At 40.1% G+C, this 17,538-nt stretch overlaps 1 protein-coding gene across 9 annotated transcripts in view; it reads right to left on the bottom strand.

Moving 5' to 3' along the window:
• The window catches only part of CNKSR2 (connector enhancer of kinase suppressor of Ras 2), a 209,991-nt gene that overhangs the window by 11,408 nt on the left and 181,045 nt on the right, over positions 1–17,538 (bottom strand). Inside the window, exons 21-22 of one of the 9 annotated variants that reach the window (XR_011697485.1) lie at positions 6,365–6,933; positions 2,310–5,579 (exon numbers count right to left, since the gene is read on the bottom strand). The exons of 5 other annotated variants lie outside the window; for them this stretch is intronic. Coding sequence is in view for 3 of the 4 variants with exons in the window: in XM_071552171.1 (XP_071408272.1) it covers positions 6,251–6,300 (50 nt within the window). In the remaining variant the exon portion in view is untranslated. 3 more of the 9 variants (XM_071552171.1, XM_071552395.1, XM_071552310.1) reach the window with 3 other exon arrangements.

Below are 17,538 nucleotides of genomic sequence, written 5' to 3' on the forward strand. Positions count from 1 at the left end.
AAATCCTCCAAAAAAGTAGTTGTTGGTTTCTCAGGTTAATCATTAAGAATCCAAACTGCACAAGAGGGAGACATACCAAAATGCTTATAAGGCAAGGCTCCACGAGTTAGTGATTTTTGACACTATTTGGATGGCTGTCTGGCTGGCAGACTCAACCAGGTATTTCCTTTTCCCCACCAACTACAAGCTAGAAGGAACAAAATGGTGAAATCAATGAAAGGCTTACAAGGAGGTGGTGCCTGCATAACTGTGTGCTGTGTATGACATCACCCTCCACAGGTATGGGGAGGAACCACAGTGACATGGAAACTCAGCTCCTGGTAGGAAAATGTTACCAGTCACATCCCTTATTACTGAGAAAAGGAAGAAGCAATACCATGTTTAAACCTGGCATGGTACAGCAGGCAGGAGGTGCAATGAAATGCAGGTCTACATGGAAACAGCTGCTAATCATCTGCTCTGGGTAATATAAAACAGATTTCCCTGTTAAAGTACAAATAGCAACCTGTGCCATCTCCTACACCACACTAAAATCAAGGCCTGACTGAACATGCGATTCCACCTGTGCATATACATATATATATATACACATGTCTATACATACACACATGTATATTAATGCTTTCCACAAGTGAAGAACAGTTCAAGCAAGCTGAATTAAAGCTGTGGCTTTCTTTTGCTATGCTTGGTCATTGCAACCCTGCTCTCTGGTATTGCTTCCCTTTGCCTGCCCTTTTCTGATTTGTGTAATCCTCCATCCATTCTGGCCCTGTATATGTGAAAGTGCAGGAATTTTTCCCAAAGTCTTGAGTCAAAGAGGGGAGTAGTGTTTAAAACCAACTTTGATCCATGTGTTTGGTGAAATATTAGTGGCTGGAGGATCATTAAATTTTGTATTTATTATTTTGTATTTATTTAATGCATGTATTAAATCTGTATCTTATACCACCCTTTCCTCTAAAGGGGAAGTGTTTCTGGGTTACCAGGATAGTTGGCTTCTATTCTATCCTATTACTTAAATCTGCAGGCAAAAAAAGATATTTCCTAGAGAGGGTGTTCACTGAAAACACCAACAGAACAGAGTCCTGCAACATGCTGGAGTTTTCTACCCAATGGTATGAGGCTGCTTCTTCTCTCACACGCAAGAGCATAACTTGGTTTCTTGAAATAAAGTGAACTGTGCAGGCAAGTGGAAAACTCATCTCCCACAGAACAGATATCTGAAGGTATTTCAGGCATTTACCACTACAACCAAGTTCAATCAGAAGCAGTTAGGTACCATAACCACTTTTAAAAGGCCTGACAGATGCTAAATCTTTGCTGTGGCACCAAAGGTCTAATTCTTCTTGTGAACTCTTTATGGCACTAGCCAATTTCCTTTTGGATCAGTAGATCCCTGTGAGTCTCTTTTTCGCTGAAGTCACCTTTCTGGTGATGCCTGAACGACAAGCTGCCTAACACCTTGTCACATCCTTGTGAGCCCCCACCACCCTGCAGGCTGCAGTGTGAGCTGGCAGGATGAAGCATGTTCAACCTCCAGCCTCCACTCTGGTCTTGCTGTAAGCCTCACACTCATCTCAGCCACCTCTCTCCAGCTTTCCATGCCACTAGAATTGCTTGTTAAAAACAGCTGACACTAAACTCAGCATCAGGAAAATACCTCAATGTCTCTCCCTGCCAGACCTGCATTGTTGCTGACAGTAACGTTTTCAACATCCACTTACCAATGAAGTACAGGTGTCTGCTAATGGGTTAATATGTTAGTGAGAATGGAAAACACAGGGAATAATTAGCTCATTCTGTTTGTGCTGCCTCTTGACAGTTCTTACACATCTCAAATGAGCATCAGGAGTAGCTCCCTCTTGGCTCCCAGCCCTGCTGTTTCATGAGATTATACTGGTAGGCTGTGATTTCAGAGAGGGCATAAGAATGAAGTAACTCCAAAGCTTCCTAAAGTAACAGGGAACTCTGATCAGTGGAAGAACTTTTTGGCAGTAGTGTTATAATTACATCCTTTTTTTCGTTTTGGACATGGTACTCTACTCATTAAGTTGCCTATGAGGGCACCAGTTTAATCTTTATCTAATGACTTAATTTAGTGATTATTTGGGAGACTTTTACACAACAAAATAGGATATCCTGACATTTTTTTGTGCCACACATTGATGTAAGTGCTGTTTAATTTTACCACAAGCTAGCAATGCTGAAGTGAAATAAACAGACCAATTACATTTTGATGATACACTTCCCCCTGGGCCCTGCAGTTCAGAAACAATGGAAAACTTGTATTTATCAGGTAAGCCAGGAGCTGGAGCAAACTGCTGTACATCTGGGGATGCTGTGACTTTTAAGCAGGATGAGGAGGTCCCTCTGAATACATCTCACAAGCAATATATGACAGCAATTACTCCTTCAGGAAAGTATTTTTTTCACAAACCAAAGCTGTTACAGCACTTGAAGCTGTGAAAGGTTAAGTGACAAACGATATGGACCCAGCGACATTACTCACCAGTCAGAATCAAGCCACAGTCACGCTCAACAGCAATGCCTGTCGGGGTTTATGGGACTCATACCTGAAAGCAAGCCTGAATGGGAAGGGTACATATTCCTAGTGAGCAACACCCACCCAGAAAATGAACTGCTTCAGGCTACAGCCCAAGTTGCTAATTTGTATGAAAATGTTGCACCTCGAGTGAAGTTTTCAAAAACACTTCCATCACTTAGGAATTGCAATCCTGCTTTCAACATGAAAGAAACATAAAGAATTTGTGTGGGTGGGGGCCATTGATTTAATTGCCTTCCCAGTTACTTCTGTAGCACATCGTGGTATGTTGGAGAAGAACCTCCCGAGGCGTTTCTGAAAGGGGCCTGAAAGACTTCCCAACATGTTATCCCAGAAGATGTCATATTTATTCAGATATTCAGATTTATTATTGGATTTAAAATTGTACATGTTATGATAGCTGCACTGATTAGATTCCAGCCTAATTAATCTGCACCTTGATTTACATGTTATTTATGCAGGGCATGACACTGCCAAATATTAAGCAGCCCCTGTCAGCTGCTGAGTGCCCATCACACCACCATGGTCTGCAAGCACCGCACAGAGTTAGAAGTTTTTAAGAGCAAAAGCTCTGTGACAAGAGAAATGCAATAATACTATGTGGCTTTTCTAGACATTATTCATGTCATCAGATGTCATAATGAACTTGGGAACATGTAGGCACCTCAGCATAAAGTGCTGTCTCAAAACTGTCACAAGAGTGGTCACAGCAGAAAGCTTCATTCCCCATCCACTGGACAGAATGTGTTTGCCACAAAATAAACAAGAGAAAGGAAATTAACATCAGCCCTGACAGACAATGGTTACACAAAAGCAAGACTGAAAACTTGCTGGCTTATTTCCTTTATTAAGCCCAAAATAACACCTTTAAAAAATCCTGCCCTCATGAATAAATCAAATGCCTTCATTAAAGAAACATTTACTGCCATTTTCTATACTTTATTTTAAGGCATACAGAAAAATATTTAACAAATGTGTATGCAATTAAATGCTGAGGACTGCTAATTACAGCCCTTCTGAATGCCTCTGCAAAACAAAGATACTCAATACAATATGTTAGAAAGGGTGGGGAAAAGAAAGAGAGGAAGCTGAAGACAATCTAATACACATTAGTGCAGATATATGCTGACCTTTGGCTACAAGCAGCAAATAAATCATCAGTGTAACCCCAAACGGCAGCCAAAGGATATTTTGGAGTCACATCTTTGCTTCTGCTTCTCTAATTCATTTCCAAAACATTTCACCTCTAACTAATTATGGAATTTAATGACAATGTAAAGGACTGGCTGGGGTTGCAGGCCATTCCAACAAGGCTTTAATGACATATCCTTCAAGTTGCAGAATCTTTATGTATTTAGCAATGATTTATCATCCCTGGCAGAGGCAGGTACTTCAAAGGCAACCTTATATAAAAAATAAATTCTGCCTTTGCCAAGCGTTGGAAAGAGGACTAAATTAAATTTTAAAATCAATTCCTACAGACAAGAGAGTCATAAAAACTCTGTGGATTTGTCTATCTGGCCAACAGGCAAAAATTTATGACAGTACAGTTTTGTGATCAATAATAGCAATACAGTGTATGTTTCTGATTAGAAAAAATTAAAGATGCCAAAAGAACATTGCTAAATATTTAGGCTTATTTGTGACAGTCCCACTGAGCAGAAACATAAAACATGCATTTTGATGAATTTCCAACTAGTTTATGTAATACTATACTTTTTATTTTTCAAAAAAAGAATATTAAAATTATTATAAGCTTTGTCACCTGCTGTAAGGCAGAATGATGTCATTTTATTCACTGCACATTTCCTGTTCGTGAGGCAAAAAAGCATAGTTTACTTCTTTATAAAAGGGAAATATATATAACTCTCTCTATATATAATTTTATTGGTATTAACATAATGCAATACCATACATTGAGCAAACAGAAAACATTTCAAAATACATTTTTTAAAAGTATCTCCCCGTAAGATAGTATGAAATATCAAGTAATTAGCATTAACATTATTACAATACACCCTTAGCCAAATATATTAAGGAAAATCCACATTCTAACCACAGAGATAGAGGCAAACATCAACCCATAGGGGACTTAGAACATAATGATAAATACAATATCTGAATCTACTTTGAGTGACATCCAGACAAATACTGGCCCCAAAACAGCCCTCTGGAGTCTGGGTGTTATGCAGAGAATACTTTGTGCCTTTTTGGCCAGGCATCATCACTCACGTGTTTAAGTCTTAGAAGATAAAGAGGAACTGAAGAGTTTAAGTACAGAGTCTAATACATCTCAGCGTGAGGTATCTTCTCCGTCATCATCCAAAGGAGTGCCAGTGTACCCTCTGGCAATTCATTACAAACCATTAGATAAATGGAAGTCTCCAAAACGTCTGTACATACCTCCACTTGACAGAATACACTTAGTTTAGCATGACACAGTAAGGTGACTTCCTTCACTAACGTGAAGCACGCTTAAATGACACGACTCTGTCTGGTTGGAGTTCAGTACAAGCAACAGGATTTTACAGTTACCATGGCTGAATCCCTCTTTAACTCCTCGAGGTGTGCAGAACAAAACTGAGTGACATCAAAGCCCTTCCCCTGCCAAGACCCTCTTCCCCTTCCGTTCTCCCGTGAGGGGGGCAGTATTTTCTGCAAATGTGCTCCATGTAGACTGGATCTGACTTTGTGCCTAGTCCCATTGTGGAACGGGTGCATTCTTCAAAAGACTGGCCATGCCCTTTGACACCTTCCTGGAGGCCTCATATTCAGGCATGTGGTTGTCTATGCTTTAACAGGTCTGTTCTCTGTTATAACACCAAAGTTATTCAAGAAGAACTGACTTTCTGAACGGAGGCCATTAGGTTTCTTGCAAGAGGCTGAAGTTCAATCTCCGTCGTGCCAATTCTCTAATGATAAGTTTATCAACCTTTGAGTCCAATCGGTTCAGTGCCAAGAGATGTGGATCCCATTTGACATGGAGAGGTGCTATCAACTCTCGCAGTGTATTAGCCTAATATGATAAAGCAGTGATACAATATGTTGAAAGATCTGTGATGTGCCATTATTACCATTTCAGTAAATTAGAAATACTATCATGCAAACAAGAGCAAATAGCAAATCTGGCATACAGTAGCAGCACTACAGAGCCTTTCTAATCTGCATGCAGCTATGCTCATGAGGACAGAGGCATGGCACTGTTCTGCTATTACACCTCACTCCATTAAAATATCCATCCCTGATGCAAAAGAGATATTTAGGGCAGAAAGTTATATATTCTTTTTTTGTAGATATGCCTTAAAGAGGAAAAAATAAAAGAACTGAACAAAGACCAATTAAAAAAAAACAAACAACCCACAAATAAAACAAGAGAATAATGCACATCCCAAGCAACTTGGGTTGGTTTTCTCCATGTTGAAGACACATTAGCTCATTTGGAAGCACTGGGAAAAGGTCACATGAATGAGGAGAATGGAAGCAAAGAATGTGCCCCAAATCCACCAAACGTGCTACAAACACAGAAAAATATCCTGGTGGCAACTTATGCGTGAACTATAAAAAGAGGTGGCACAACACAATCTGGCTCCTTTCCTTCTCCTAGCTGGCAGTCCAGCGTTGTGCAATGTTGGGTGAAGGGTAAGATACAGAGCTAGGAGATCATGTGATTGTGCAACCACACTGACATTACACACTTCCATAAGCTAGGGCTTGAGAACTCGAGAATCTTTGTGGACCTGTGTTAGCAAAGAAAAGAGAAAGAGAGAGGTGGAATAAACAGCATACAGCTAAGTTGCTTACTTAGAGTTTCCGTGTGGATATGCAGTCTCTGCACACAGGCAATTGCAAAAGTCCAGCTGGTCTCAGGGCATTCCCTGTTCTATTGTCTACTACACTAAATTGTAATAAAAAAGGAAACTCCATGGATCTTGAACTCCATTGTCATTTCAATTCCCAGATATGAAAAGCTGGGGGATGTTTTGCTGTTATAAAAAACATTTTGGGAAAGAGTTCAACTGTGCATAATGTAAAGATGTACAAATTCAATTCAATTTAACTGGTGAGACTTGTTTAACCTTTGTTAAAGAGAATGTTTTTTCCAAAAGACAGGATGAAAAGGAAGGAAAATATGAAGCATTGCCATTTTTTATTCTTGAGCATATCACAAAAAGTCTTGAGAGCAGAAAAGAAATGTCTCAGTGACAGAAAGCACAAGGTAGAAAGAATCCCAGATGGAAACATTGGCGCCATTTACTCCACCCACGGCAGCAATTGGAAAATGAGTTTCCAGAGAGGCAGAGGGTGAGCAATGCTATATGGAACTCAAAACGAGTTCAGTCTCTTCTCTCTTGCTGAGATTTCCTGGGACTCTGTGCGTCAACAAGGAGAGGAGGAAGAAGGGTGAGGAAAACAGTTTATATAACTAAATCCTAAGTATAGCAGTCAAGAGAAACTTTTACATAATCTATTGTTTAAAATAATAAAACCCCACATTTTATTCTACAACCAAAATGAAAAAAAACCCAAACCCAACCCGCCAAACCAAACCCCAAACCCCTGACAAACAAAAGGCCAAGCCACCATATTTCAGGACTCGAGGGGTTCAGGAAAGGGAGACTTTAAAGAATACAAAAGGGAATGTTTGTCACATTTCATCCTGTTTTATACTAAGAACAGTCATAGCACTGAAAATATGAGTCTTGGATTTGTTTGGAAAAGGGTACTAAGTGAAAGAGGGTACTACTGCCTCACAGGTATTAATTTTGCAGCTTTAGGAGACCCTGTTGCCTCATGGCTGTTGTTCGCATATCTTTATCTGCAAAAATTCAGAAAGTTTGGTTTCAAAGGTGAGGCTTTGGAAATAGAAACTTCCCTATTTGTGAAAACAAGGTGGTTATGAAATAAAGGAGGGTTACTGAAATTAAGGACAGGGCATTCCCTAGCAGATGTCTATACTATTCCACACACTGCTGAGGCTGGTTGGGACACACCGTGTCTGTGGAAGAACTGTGCTACCTTCAACAGATGGTGGTACAGGACACGTTTTATGGACCTAAAATCCAACTAAATTTTGGATTAGAATACTATTTCTGAAAAGAACTGCTAGTAAGATACACTTTTGTAAAGACTATTTAGTAATATTGCTGGGCCTGATGATACAGGTCTATCATCAAACACTGGCAATTTTTCACTGTTCCAGTTTGGATTAGTTACTGTGCATGAACAGCCTTTCATTAGGACTTCTTAAGTGCTGGTATACACTGTCCTATCTATCTGAAAGTGAATGTAATTATCAGCCACTAAAGGGGCTTTTCTGCGGAGATTTTTGATATTACTGATAGTAACTAAAAGTTTAGAATTTCTCCTTTTTAGTAGCAAAATTATTTTTCCTTATCCTGATAAAACCCACATTTTTCTTTCTGTGTCACTAGTGTTAGCAAAATGATTTATGTAAGAAAATTCCAGCATATGGTTTTCTTTTTAAAAAACTCGTTTTAAAGGAGAACAAATACAAATAACAAAGAATGAGTAATGTGCTTTTTGATGGATACTTATTGACACTACAACTTATGAAACTCACGAGACTTGCAAACATTTTGAAAAATAAACCAACTGCTATTCACATACAAAAATGAACACGACCCTGTGAATATAGTGAAGTGAACTTTGTGCATTTATCAACCAAATTATGTTTGTATTATGAGAAGAGTTTTACAGCAAATGACTTCCCCAGAGTGGTTACAGAAACAAAATTGCCTGCTGTAAACCTCTGCCTATTCCTTCAGCTGATGTGGTCATGTAAGGTGTGAGGAATCTTATGTCTGAGCAAACCTGTAGCAGTAGGAGGTACTTTACCCATTTAAAGTTGTGGAGATAGAATGCACCAGGGCTGGGACCAACCCACCAAGCAGAAGCAAATGGATATTCTGCAGGCCTTTTCAGGCATGCCATCAGGTGTCAAAAGCAAAGGGGAGGAGCAAGTCCTCACCTGAGAGAAATGTTTGAGGGTCACCATCAATAAGGTCTCAAAATGGCTCCCACACAACAAGTCCTATGTAAGCAAAGGGGCATAGAAGGTGATATAACTCTTTCTTTTTCTCTTTGAGACCTATTTATCAATCATAAAGGCATATTGGAAGTCATCAATGAGAAGGAAAGAAGTTATGATTTTCACTTTGACAGGTTTTTTAATAAAATCTGTAAGATTTTACCGCTACCACTTAAGAGTATACTTTCTTATGAATGTTCACATTATGTATTTTGCCTAACAGACTACTAGGTACCTGGTTATTAAATGACATGTTTATGATAACTTTGCTGTTCAAAGAAGGGTTAGGTTGAATAACAGCAGGCTAATGAACTTTGGAAATATGTACTGAAGTTTTAGAAAAGGAAATTTCAGGCTTCCCATCTCTAGTGACAATCAGTAAAACTGTAACTGCCTTTTGAAGATCTATCCTTTACTTAATATTTATCCTATTTTGTGTACATATTTCTACATCTGTCTATATATTCATGAGAGAAGAACTTTGACTAGAAGCCCTTACCTATTATCTAGTCCAATAATGAAGCATTATGCATATTCCCCTAAAGGTAAATACTATGTGTGAGTAACCAGGCTCTGAACAAGAACAAATGCAAACAACTGAGAAAAGAAAACCTCCTCCATGTACCACAAACTGCTATGTGGCTGTGGCTGCTTCAAATTTGTGTTAGAAGTCCATTGGCAGATATATCTTCCTCCTTACTAGGGAGATGGCTCAACACTATTTGACATAGAGTTCTTGGGAGGAATGCTGGCAGATCTGCAAACTGTCTATTGCTGGATGCTGGAAAGCTCCCACCATCTCCGGGACTGCTCAGGTCTCAGACCGATCCCATGCAGAGATGAAAAGGAGCTGGTATAGAGCGTGGCAGTGAGACTGCCAGAGGAAGGAGGGTTTTGATGACACATCCAATGCAGCCCTCTCACACTATACTCCAAAGCAGCACCTCTGCACAGTATCCTGTAAGAGGCCTGTTAGGTGTGGAAGCTGTAGCAGAAGTCACTCAGTACTACTCTGGAGACTGAGTCACTGCACTAAAGGGCACTAAATTAAACAAGAATAATACAGGAATATGCTACCTACAAATAGCAAGTTTCAGCTTATCCAACACCACAGTACAGACTTTAGTGTCCCTCATGTCCTCACTGAGGAACACCAAGACTACAAACGTTACATGAGAAAGCACCATGGTGAGGATGGGGGCCAGAGAGGACAGATGGTGGTGTCAGCCCACATATAACCTCCAGCTTCTGCTCCTCTGCAAGTGCTGCACTTGGCCCCATGAGGTCAAGGCAGTGGGAATTACAGGGCTCTAATCGGCAGGTATTTTTCCTCCCACTTACCACAGGATTTCTAAATTCCAAATGTACCCTGGCTTTCCTATGCATTTCATCTACTACAGCTATTGCTAAATAACCCTCTATCTACTCAGCACTAAAGAAGCAAATAAACTAAAATGTAGCACATTAAATTGTCAAATTACTAACACTTACTATATTATATTATTCCCAATTCTGCCTATATTTTGTTCCTCCATACTAGATATATCTAATGGGTATTCTTCTGCTGTTCAGGTCTCTCTCTAACATCTGTAAAACTCTCTACTTCAGCTCATTTCCAGTGTAATACTGGAGTGAGGGTTCACAGCTCCAAGACAGAGCAGTTTGAGTTGTGGTTCTGTCAGAACTATGGTTACTTTTTCAGAGTAGTTTCTTTTGCAACCATCATAGAATAATACAAAGAGCTGCTCTCAGACAAAGGAAACCCTTTAATTTGGGACATAAACAGACACAGTGGAGTAATCATGGTCAGGAAAATAAAAAAAAGAGCAGCTGGCTGAATTTCTCATAGTTTTATATCCATTCAGAGGGTGCAGGATCTAATTAAGACTTTAGTGGTCCACTGGGCAATTTATGAATTCTGAGAATGATACTAAAATTTCTGCATATTGGCATTCTAATTGCTGGATTACGAGACTTAAGTTACATAAGCCTATAGGACAGGCCTCACCCAGGAGAAGTTTACATTCAAAAGACAAGCACATGAGGCATATATCTAATGGTGAGGTTCCTTTCAAGCCAATTCTCAGTAAGCTAAAATCAGCCTGGCTATGATTGTATTGGTACATAAAGCTCAGTTTAATCCACCAAACCTCCTGCATGGTTTTTTCTGAGAACAGCATGAAAAGCCATGGCTTTGTTTCCTGACCATGAAGCAGGAACTGTTGTTCCAGCCTGTTGCCCCGGGAAAGAGTTGCTGTACAGCACAAAAGTGGGAGTTGCATTTCCTGACTAATGCTTTGGACATCAACCCAGAAAAAAAAGCAATGTACTGATTTTTTGCATTTGTATCACCAAATTTTTTAATATGGAATATTTAAGGTGAACTGGTCCTACTATTGTAACAGACTATTCTCTATATAATTTTTATCATCAGTGACACTTATTTCTGGGAACTTTTATACATTAACTTCCTCAAAGCTTTAAAAGCAAACAGAAATCCATGGAATTACTTACAGCATGTCAAAATTTAAATTTATCCAAACAATTTTTTAACTTCAACCAGTAGAAGCCACTTTAGATAGAGAATGCTTTAGCAGCCTACCATCAAGTAACAGAATTGTTTTTTCTGATGGTGTCTTCCAGACTGACAACAAAAACACAATACACTGACAAAATCACTGGTGTGACTAAATAATGCCCAGCCAGACTGTCATGTTGTCCTGGTTTTAGCCTCACTGCCAGCCTACATCCAAGGGCAGAGAAGAGAGTTGCTGCTCCTGCCACAGCTGCTGAAACTGCAACAATATAGATCCTGGCCTAGGATCCCTTCTTTGAGTGGGTCAATAAAAGAGCCACAGATCACATAAGAACAGAACAGAAACCAACACTGCTTCTGAAAAACAGATCCAAAAAAAATAACTTCAAAATACATGGAGATCGTACTATCTTTTACAGTGCCCTTACTTTTATTGGATATCTTGAAGACTTTACTCTGGTTACAGAGTAATGGCGAAGTTCAGTGTATGTTATATATCTATTCAACAATTCGGTGGAAAAATGAGAATTTTCTCAATTTAAGTTTCTTATGAAAAAGTACATGAGAAGGTAAGAACGGGCAAGAATTTACGACTTAAAACAGCTGTGGAGTGCAAAGCAGCTATGCTGAAGCCACACTTTGAGGCGCAGAGAGATGGGGCCTTTTATCATGGTAATTGTTGTCCCTTACCCAACTCTGTTCAGTTGTCGAACTTGCCCTCCCCTCTCCACGGGGAAGATCTGATGTGGCATAACTGACTTAACTGTGCTGACATAAGAGGCATTTGTCATGTCTTAGAAGGGGTCATAAATCATCAAAGACCCCCAAAGCGACCCCAAACTCATTTTCTGAGGCCTTCCACCAGAGGACTGAAAGCTCCTCCTCTACCCAGGGGACGTACCAGGAGTTCCCACTTGACCTGAACATATATTAACCCACCAGACTTTGTGTTTCATGGGACTTCTTCCCCCATCCCTGATGAATCAAGACCATCCCTTTCAACTATGGTGCAACAATTAAGTCTCATCGTCAATCCATGGGTGGTGACTATGAATCTTTTTCCTTCCTTCCTTCCTTCCTTCCTTCCTTCCTTCCTTCCTTCCTTCCTTCCTTCCTTCCTTCCTTCCTTCCTTCCTTCCTTCCTTCCTTCCTTCCTTCCTTCCTTCCTTCCTTCCTTCCTTCCTTCCTTCCTTCCTTCCTTCCTTCCTTCCTTCCTTCCCTCCCTCCCTCCCTCCCTCCCTCCCTCCCTCCCTCCCTCCCTCCTTCCCTCCTCCCTTCCTCCCTTCCTCCCTTCCTCCCTTCCTCCCTTCCTCCCTTCCTCCCTTCCTCCCTCCCTCCCTCCCTCCCTCCCTCCCTCCCTCCCTCCCTCCCTCCCTCCCTCCCTCCCTCCCTCCCTCCCTCCCTCCCTCCCTCCCTCCCTCCCTCCCTTCCTCCCTTCCTCCCTTCCTCCCTTCCTCCCTTCCTCCCTTCCTCCCTTCCTCCCTTCCTTCCTTCCTTCCTTCCTTCCTTCCTTCCTTCCTTCCTTCCTTCCTTCCTTCCTTCCTTCCTTCCTTCCTTCCTTCCTTCCTTCCTTCCTTCCTTCCTTCCTTCCTTCCTTCCTTCCTTCCTTCCTTCCTTCCTTCCTTCCTTCCTTCCTTCCTTCCTTCCTTCCTTCCCCCTCATTCATTTCCTTAAGTGCTTTTTTTTATTGCCATACTACTATAGATAATAATAACCAAAATGGCCATATATCTGCTTTCCATTGCAACCAAATTGTTCTAAAATAAATCCTACATATATGTATTTACAAACACCCATCATTCAGTGTGTTACTCTAATCCACCCCAAAGGATCTATTAACAGGAACCCAAGTTACTCTCACCTTTAGGGGAGGGTTGCAACAGGTTTTTAAAACATCCCTGTAGCACGTGTGTGTGTACAGAAAACCTGAGGGGATTTCAGAACTGGAAATGCACAGTTACATATCTAAGGGCAAAGAACAATCTCCCCTGCTCAGCCTGGAACTACTGCAACCATTGTATCTGCCTTGGAAGAAGGAAACAGATGTTAGTAAAACACAGGATGGACAGGGATGAAGCTCTGACTCTATACTTTTGGTCATTAATAACAGTGCCAGTTATGGTGACCACTAAAGATGAGCAAGAGCCCCATGAATTCGCTTTTTAAAACATCTACTCCATTTCCATATAGTACAACTGAGTAAGTCAACTGAAGAAAAAGTCTCACCAGTGGGCTCTGCTAGTCCTTTTAGAAGACATGAGGGGACACTATGTGAAAGTTTTATTTGTCAAAAATAACTGTCACCTCAGCCAATTATTGGCAGAGATATTACAGGGATTTCAACTTAATCATATCCCAGATTCTGCTCCTTGAAAGACAGCTTGGGCTAAGGGAGTGTTTCAGTGCACAGGCATGATCTACCCGAACATGGCTCCAGTGTCAAATCCATCCACTTGGCTCACCTGTGCCTCATGTTAAATTCCATACATTTGTGAAATAAAGTCAAAGGCAGCATGGGTGCATTTACAGTAGGTTATGCTCTAAGAGAAATGTGACACTGTAAAAACAAAATACTTTTAAAACAGTTTTTCTAACTGGGAAAAGATTTATAACACCATCATCCTCATTTGTGGCACAGAGAATTAAAGGCTGATGGGATTTTCACTTGAAAACCAGTCACAACTTAATGAAAGTTATGACACAGTGTATCCTCACCCTACAGATTTATATCCTATTTCCAGACTTGTAATTTTTGCTTCCATCTCGCCCCACTCAATTTTGCAATCTCCTCCCCAGCTACCCTGGTGTTTCCTGTTCCCAACAAGCACTACAGATCACAGACTGCAAGAAGTGTTTCCTTTCTTTTTCATGGGTAAATTAAGCCTTCACCCGCCTTGGGGGTGTGCTATCCTTTGCTCACTGGGTTACTCTCAGCAAGCTTCTGTTCCCCACCATCCCAAGGAGCAGTGATGTTAAGGAATGCACACAATCTTCTGACAGCCTTGGCAGAAAAGCCAAATGCATGTAGAATATAGAATCTCACTCCTCCATGCCTGTTTCCCCAAGCAGAAATGACAGGTGTCCCAGGTGTTGGCAGCTCAGAGCCATTCAGTTGTGCCCTCATCCTCCCACATTCAACCTCCACTAAATTTCTGGAATAATGAAATCTATAGAGCCCCAAGTGCTATTTTCAGAACTGAGGAGCCTCATTTTTGCTTCAAGTGACTTTTTTACTCTTGCTATAAATCCCATAATCTTGTTTAGCCACAACATGTACAAGCTTAGGAAATTGGCCTTTTGGGATGGGAAAGGCCAAGAAGAAGGTGGCTGACATTTTTGAGTTTCATTAACTGTAAAAACCATTTCCAAAGTGTGAGTCTCCAAGGCAGTAACTTTTTACCTTTATGAAAACCCTGAAACGTCCTTCCACTCTCTAAATAGTTCAGAATTAATTGTACCAAAAATTTCAGCCATCCCTTACTCAAGTGTTCCCGGGAAAACACACATCCTCTTTTCCATAGTCTTTTACTATGAAAACATTTTACACATTTTATAGACTCTGCAAGCCTTTCATAAAACGAAATTTCTCAGCTTCTTAGAGTTTGCACAGGTAGGATAGGATAGCCTGTTTATGCTGTTAAGATTCATGATAGCCACTACAAGGTGTTCCTATCTGCAGGCAGAATTTGTGAATTGAGGGTTAAAATGCAAAGTGAGCAGAGAACTTGGAAACTATCAATTTATGAATGCATAATTCACTAATGTCTAAAGTGCATTTTCTGTTTGTTGGGGATTTTTCATTTTATTTTTATTCCTCAGTCTCACCATTTCATAAACCATTGTCAAAATCTACAGATTTAAATTTTTAATGTGTTGGTATAAAACCTTGCAGGTTGGCTAAATTAGTCTAGTTCATGAATAAGTATTTCTAACCCCTGTAAGAATCACATGAAACTTTTGAGGAATAGGAATTAAATACCTAGATCATACAGTAACACTGGAGAAGGTAAACACAGTCCTCAGTGGCAAAACAATGTAAAAAATTTAATAATTTACTCTTGGAGAGTTCTAGTTTGGAGTATAAAATTTAAATGGGGTTTTCCTCAGGCTCTTTAGACAGCCTGAAATAAATAAATAAAAATACTCCTTTGTCTTCTAAAGAGACAGAAAGCAGCAATTCTAGTTGTCTCTAAAGCCATTACAATAAAGTTAGAAATATAAATGTTTTACTGTAAAATTATGTACATGTACTTAGCTTGATTAAAAAAACCTCAAGAAAATGTCTTGAAAATAGATTTTTTTTAATTGAAAATAAATGGCAGGGCACATTCTAGCAGGAAGGGAAGAAAGAAGAATTCTCAGAATAATCAGCTTCAAGCTTTTTGCAGATTAAGTATGATTTTATATTGAATTTCAAGTATATGCATTATGCAGTAAAAAACCTCACTTAAGTGCCAAATGCGAAGCTACTGAAATATTGTTATGTGAATTCTAAAACACATTTTGCTGTTTTTATGACAGGAAGACACTTTCTAATTCTCTAGGTCTCATATTCACCAGCTCTCAAGTATTCCATGAAGACCTCTTTGCATGGATAGGAACACCAGATTAGCTGCAAGGAGCCCACTGACAGGGCCCTCTGGCATCCCCAATCCGAGCTGGGGGCTGTGCCAGGAGCCATATCTGGAGCATCCCCCAAGCCATCCCACATCACTCCAAATCTGAATTTCATTTAACCTGAAACAAAAAGCACAAAAACCTCCTAAATGGTTTCCTTAATTTGGCCTCCTCCTTGAGGCCTGTAAATCATCACATGATTAAATGAAGAGTTCAGAATCTGGCTGAAAGGTGGGTTTAAATTGATGATTTTGGCAGCCTTTCTCCTCACTCTCCGATGGTGGTAACTCCAATACTTTTAAACAAATCAGTGGTGACACTTTCTATGGCAAAACCCCAAAACTTATCCCTCTGGAATCCAGAAGAGAAGAAATAATTAACTAATGTTATTTTAAGCCTGCAGTACTCAAAATGTGGAGCCAGAAAGCAAAAATCCTACTGAAAACGCAGCTATTTTCTTCAGGTAAATACAACAAGATCCCACAGAGAACTTGTTTCATGCTCTGTTCATAAAATCATAGTATTTAATAGCACCACACTAGTACAACAGTGTTGGAGCATAACCATCACCAACAGGTTCCAAAACTTGCAAATTTAGGGCCACAAAAGGAAAGAAAAAAATATTTATATTCTAACTTTTGAACCCCAATTTTCAAAAACAAAGCTAGGAAACTATTTTAATAATTAATAAGAACTGAGATCCTTGCAAAATTGCCTGTTTGTTAATAATGTACTGTAATTATCAAATTTGTTTCACAAGAACTGGCAATGCTTGATGTTGAAAAACAACAGAGGATCTTATAAATAAAATTCACATGGTTAGTATAAACTCTTAGCATTGAGCGCTTCTGAGGGATTGATGGAATCCCAGCTGACAAAGGTGTGGATCTGAAGGGTAATATCTTCCTTGGCTATTGAAATGCACCATGGGCGTGAGACAGTGCAGGATCTTTCCCTTCTAGAAATTTAGCTCCCAGAAGTGACTGATATTAACCATATTAACCACCTTCTGTATCCAAGGTGTCCTCTGATAGCAACAGCCAAGCCCAGATGGAGAATACACCAGAGGCTTGCTGTTAATAGGGAAGGCTGTGCCCTGTATCCAGAAACATTCCCAGATGGCACTAATAGCCTGAACGGTGGAAGAGAATAAACTTATCAAAATCCACAAGCAGAGTGTGAGGAAGCATTTCCCAAACTGCCAGAGGACAGCCTCAGAAGCTGGAATGATTTGGAGGGATGATATCCCTTGCCAAGTTTCATACAACGCTATGGTAAATGCTATGCTAACAGACACAGAGCTTGGCAAACACCAGGTTAGACTGCAGGGCTTCTTTTTTTTTTGTCTAATCAGGCTGTTAGTTTTACAAAGTGTCATATTTATTTGTTGGTTGGTTGGTTTTAGTCCAATTAAATTGACATTTTAATTCACCTGAGGTTTTTAGTAACATGAGCTACTTCATGTGGATTTGTAAAAGGTGGAGGAATAATAAGAACAACTACAATTAGAAAACACAACCATTAAGCAGAAAAGCATCTGGGATACTGTACAGCACAAAGTGAAATATGAAGTACAGTATAGTTGCCAAACAGATACTTATCACAGTATAGAGCACACAACAGTCCAGGCAAAGCAACCTTCTGGCCTCAACCAGGTGTGCTGCACCCAGCTTGGACTATGCCACTGCAGAAGAGGTGGGAGTTATCTGGAAAACCCAGGACAGAGGAGTCAAAGGCTTAGCAAACACCATCCATGAGAAAAACTAAACCAAC

The sequence above is a fragment of the Pithys albifrons genome, chromosome 1 (assembly GCF_047495875.1).
Source record: "Pithys albifrons albifrons isolate INPA30051 chromosome 1, PitAlb_v1, whole genome shotgun sequence".
In the NCBI taxonomy this organism is placed as follows: Eukaryota; Metazoa; Chordata; class Aves; order Passeriformes; family Thamnophilidae; genus Pithys; species Pithys albifrons.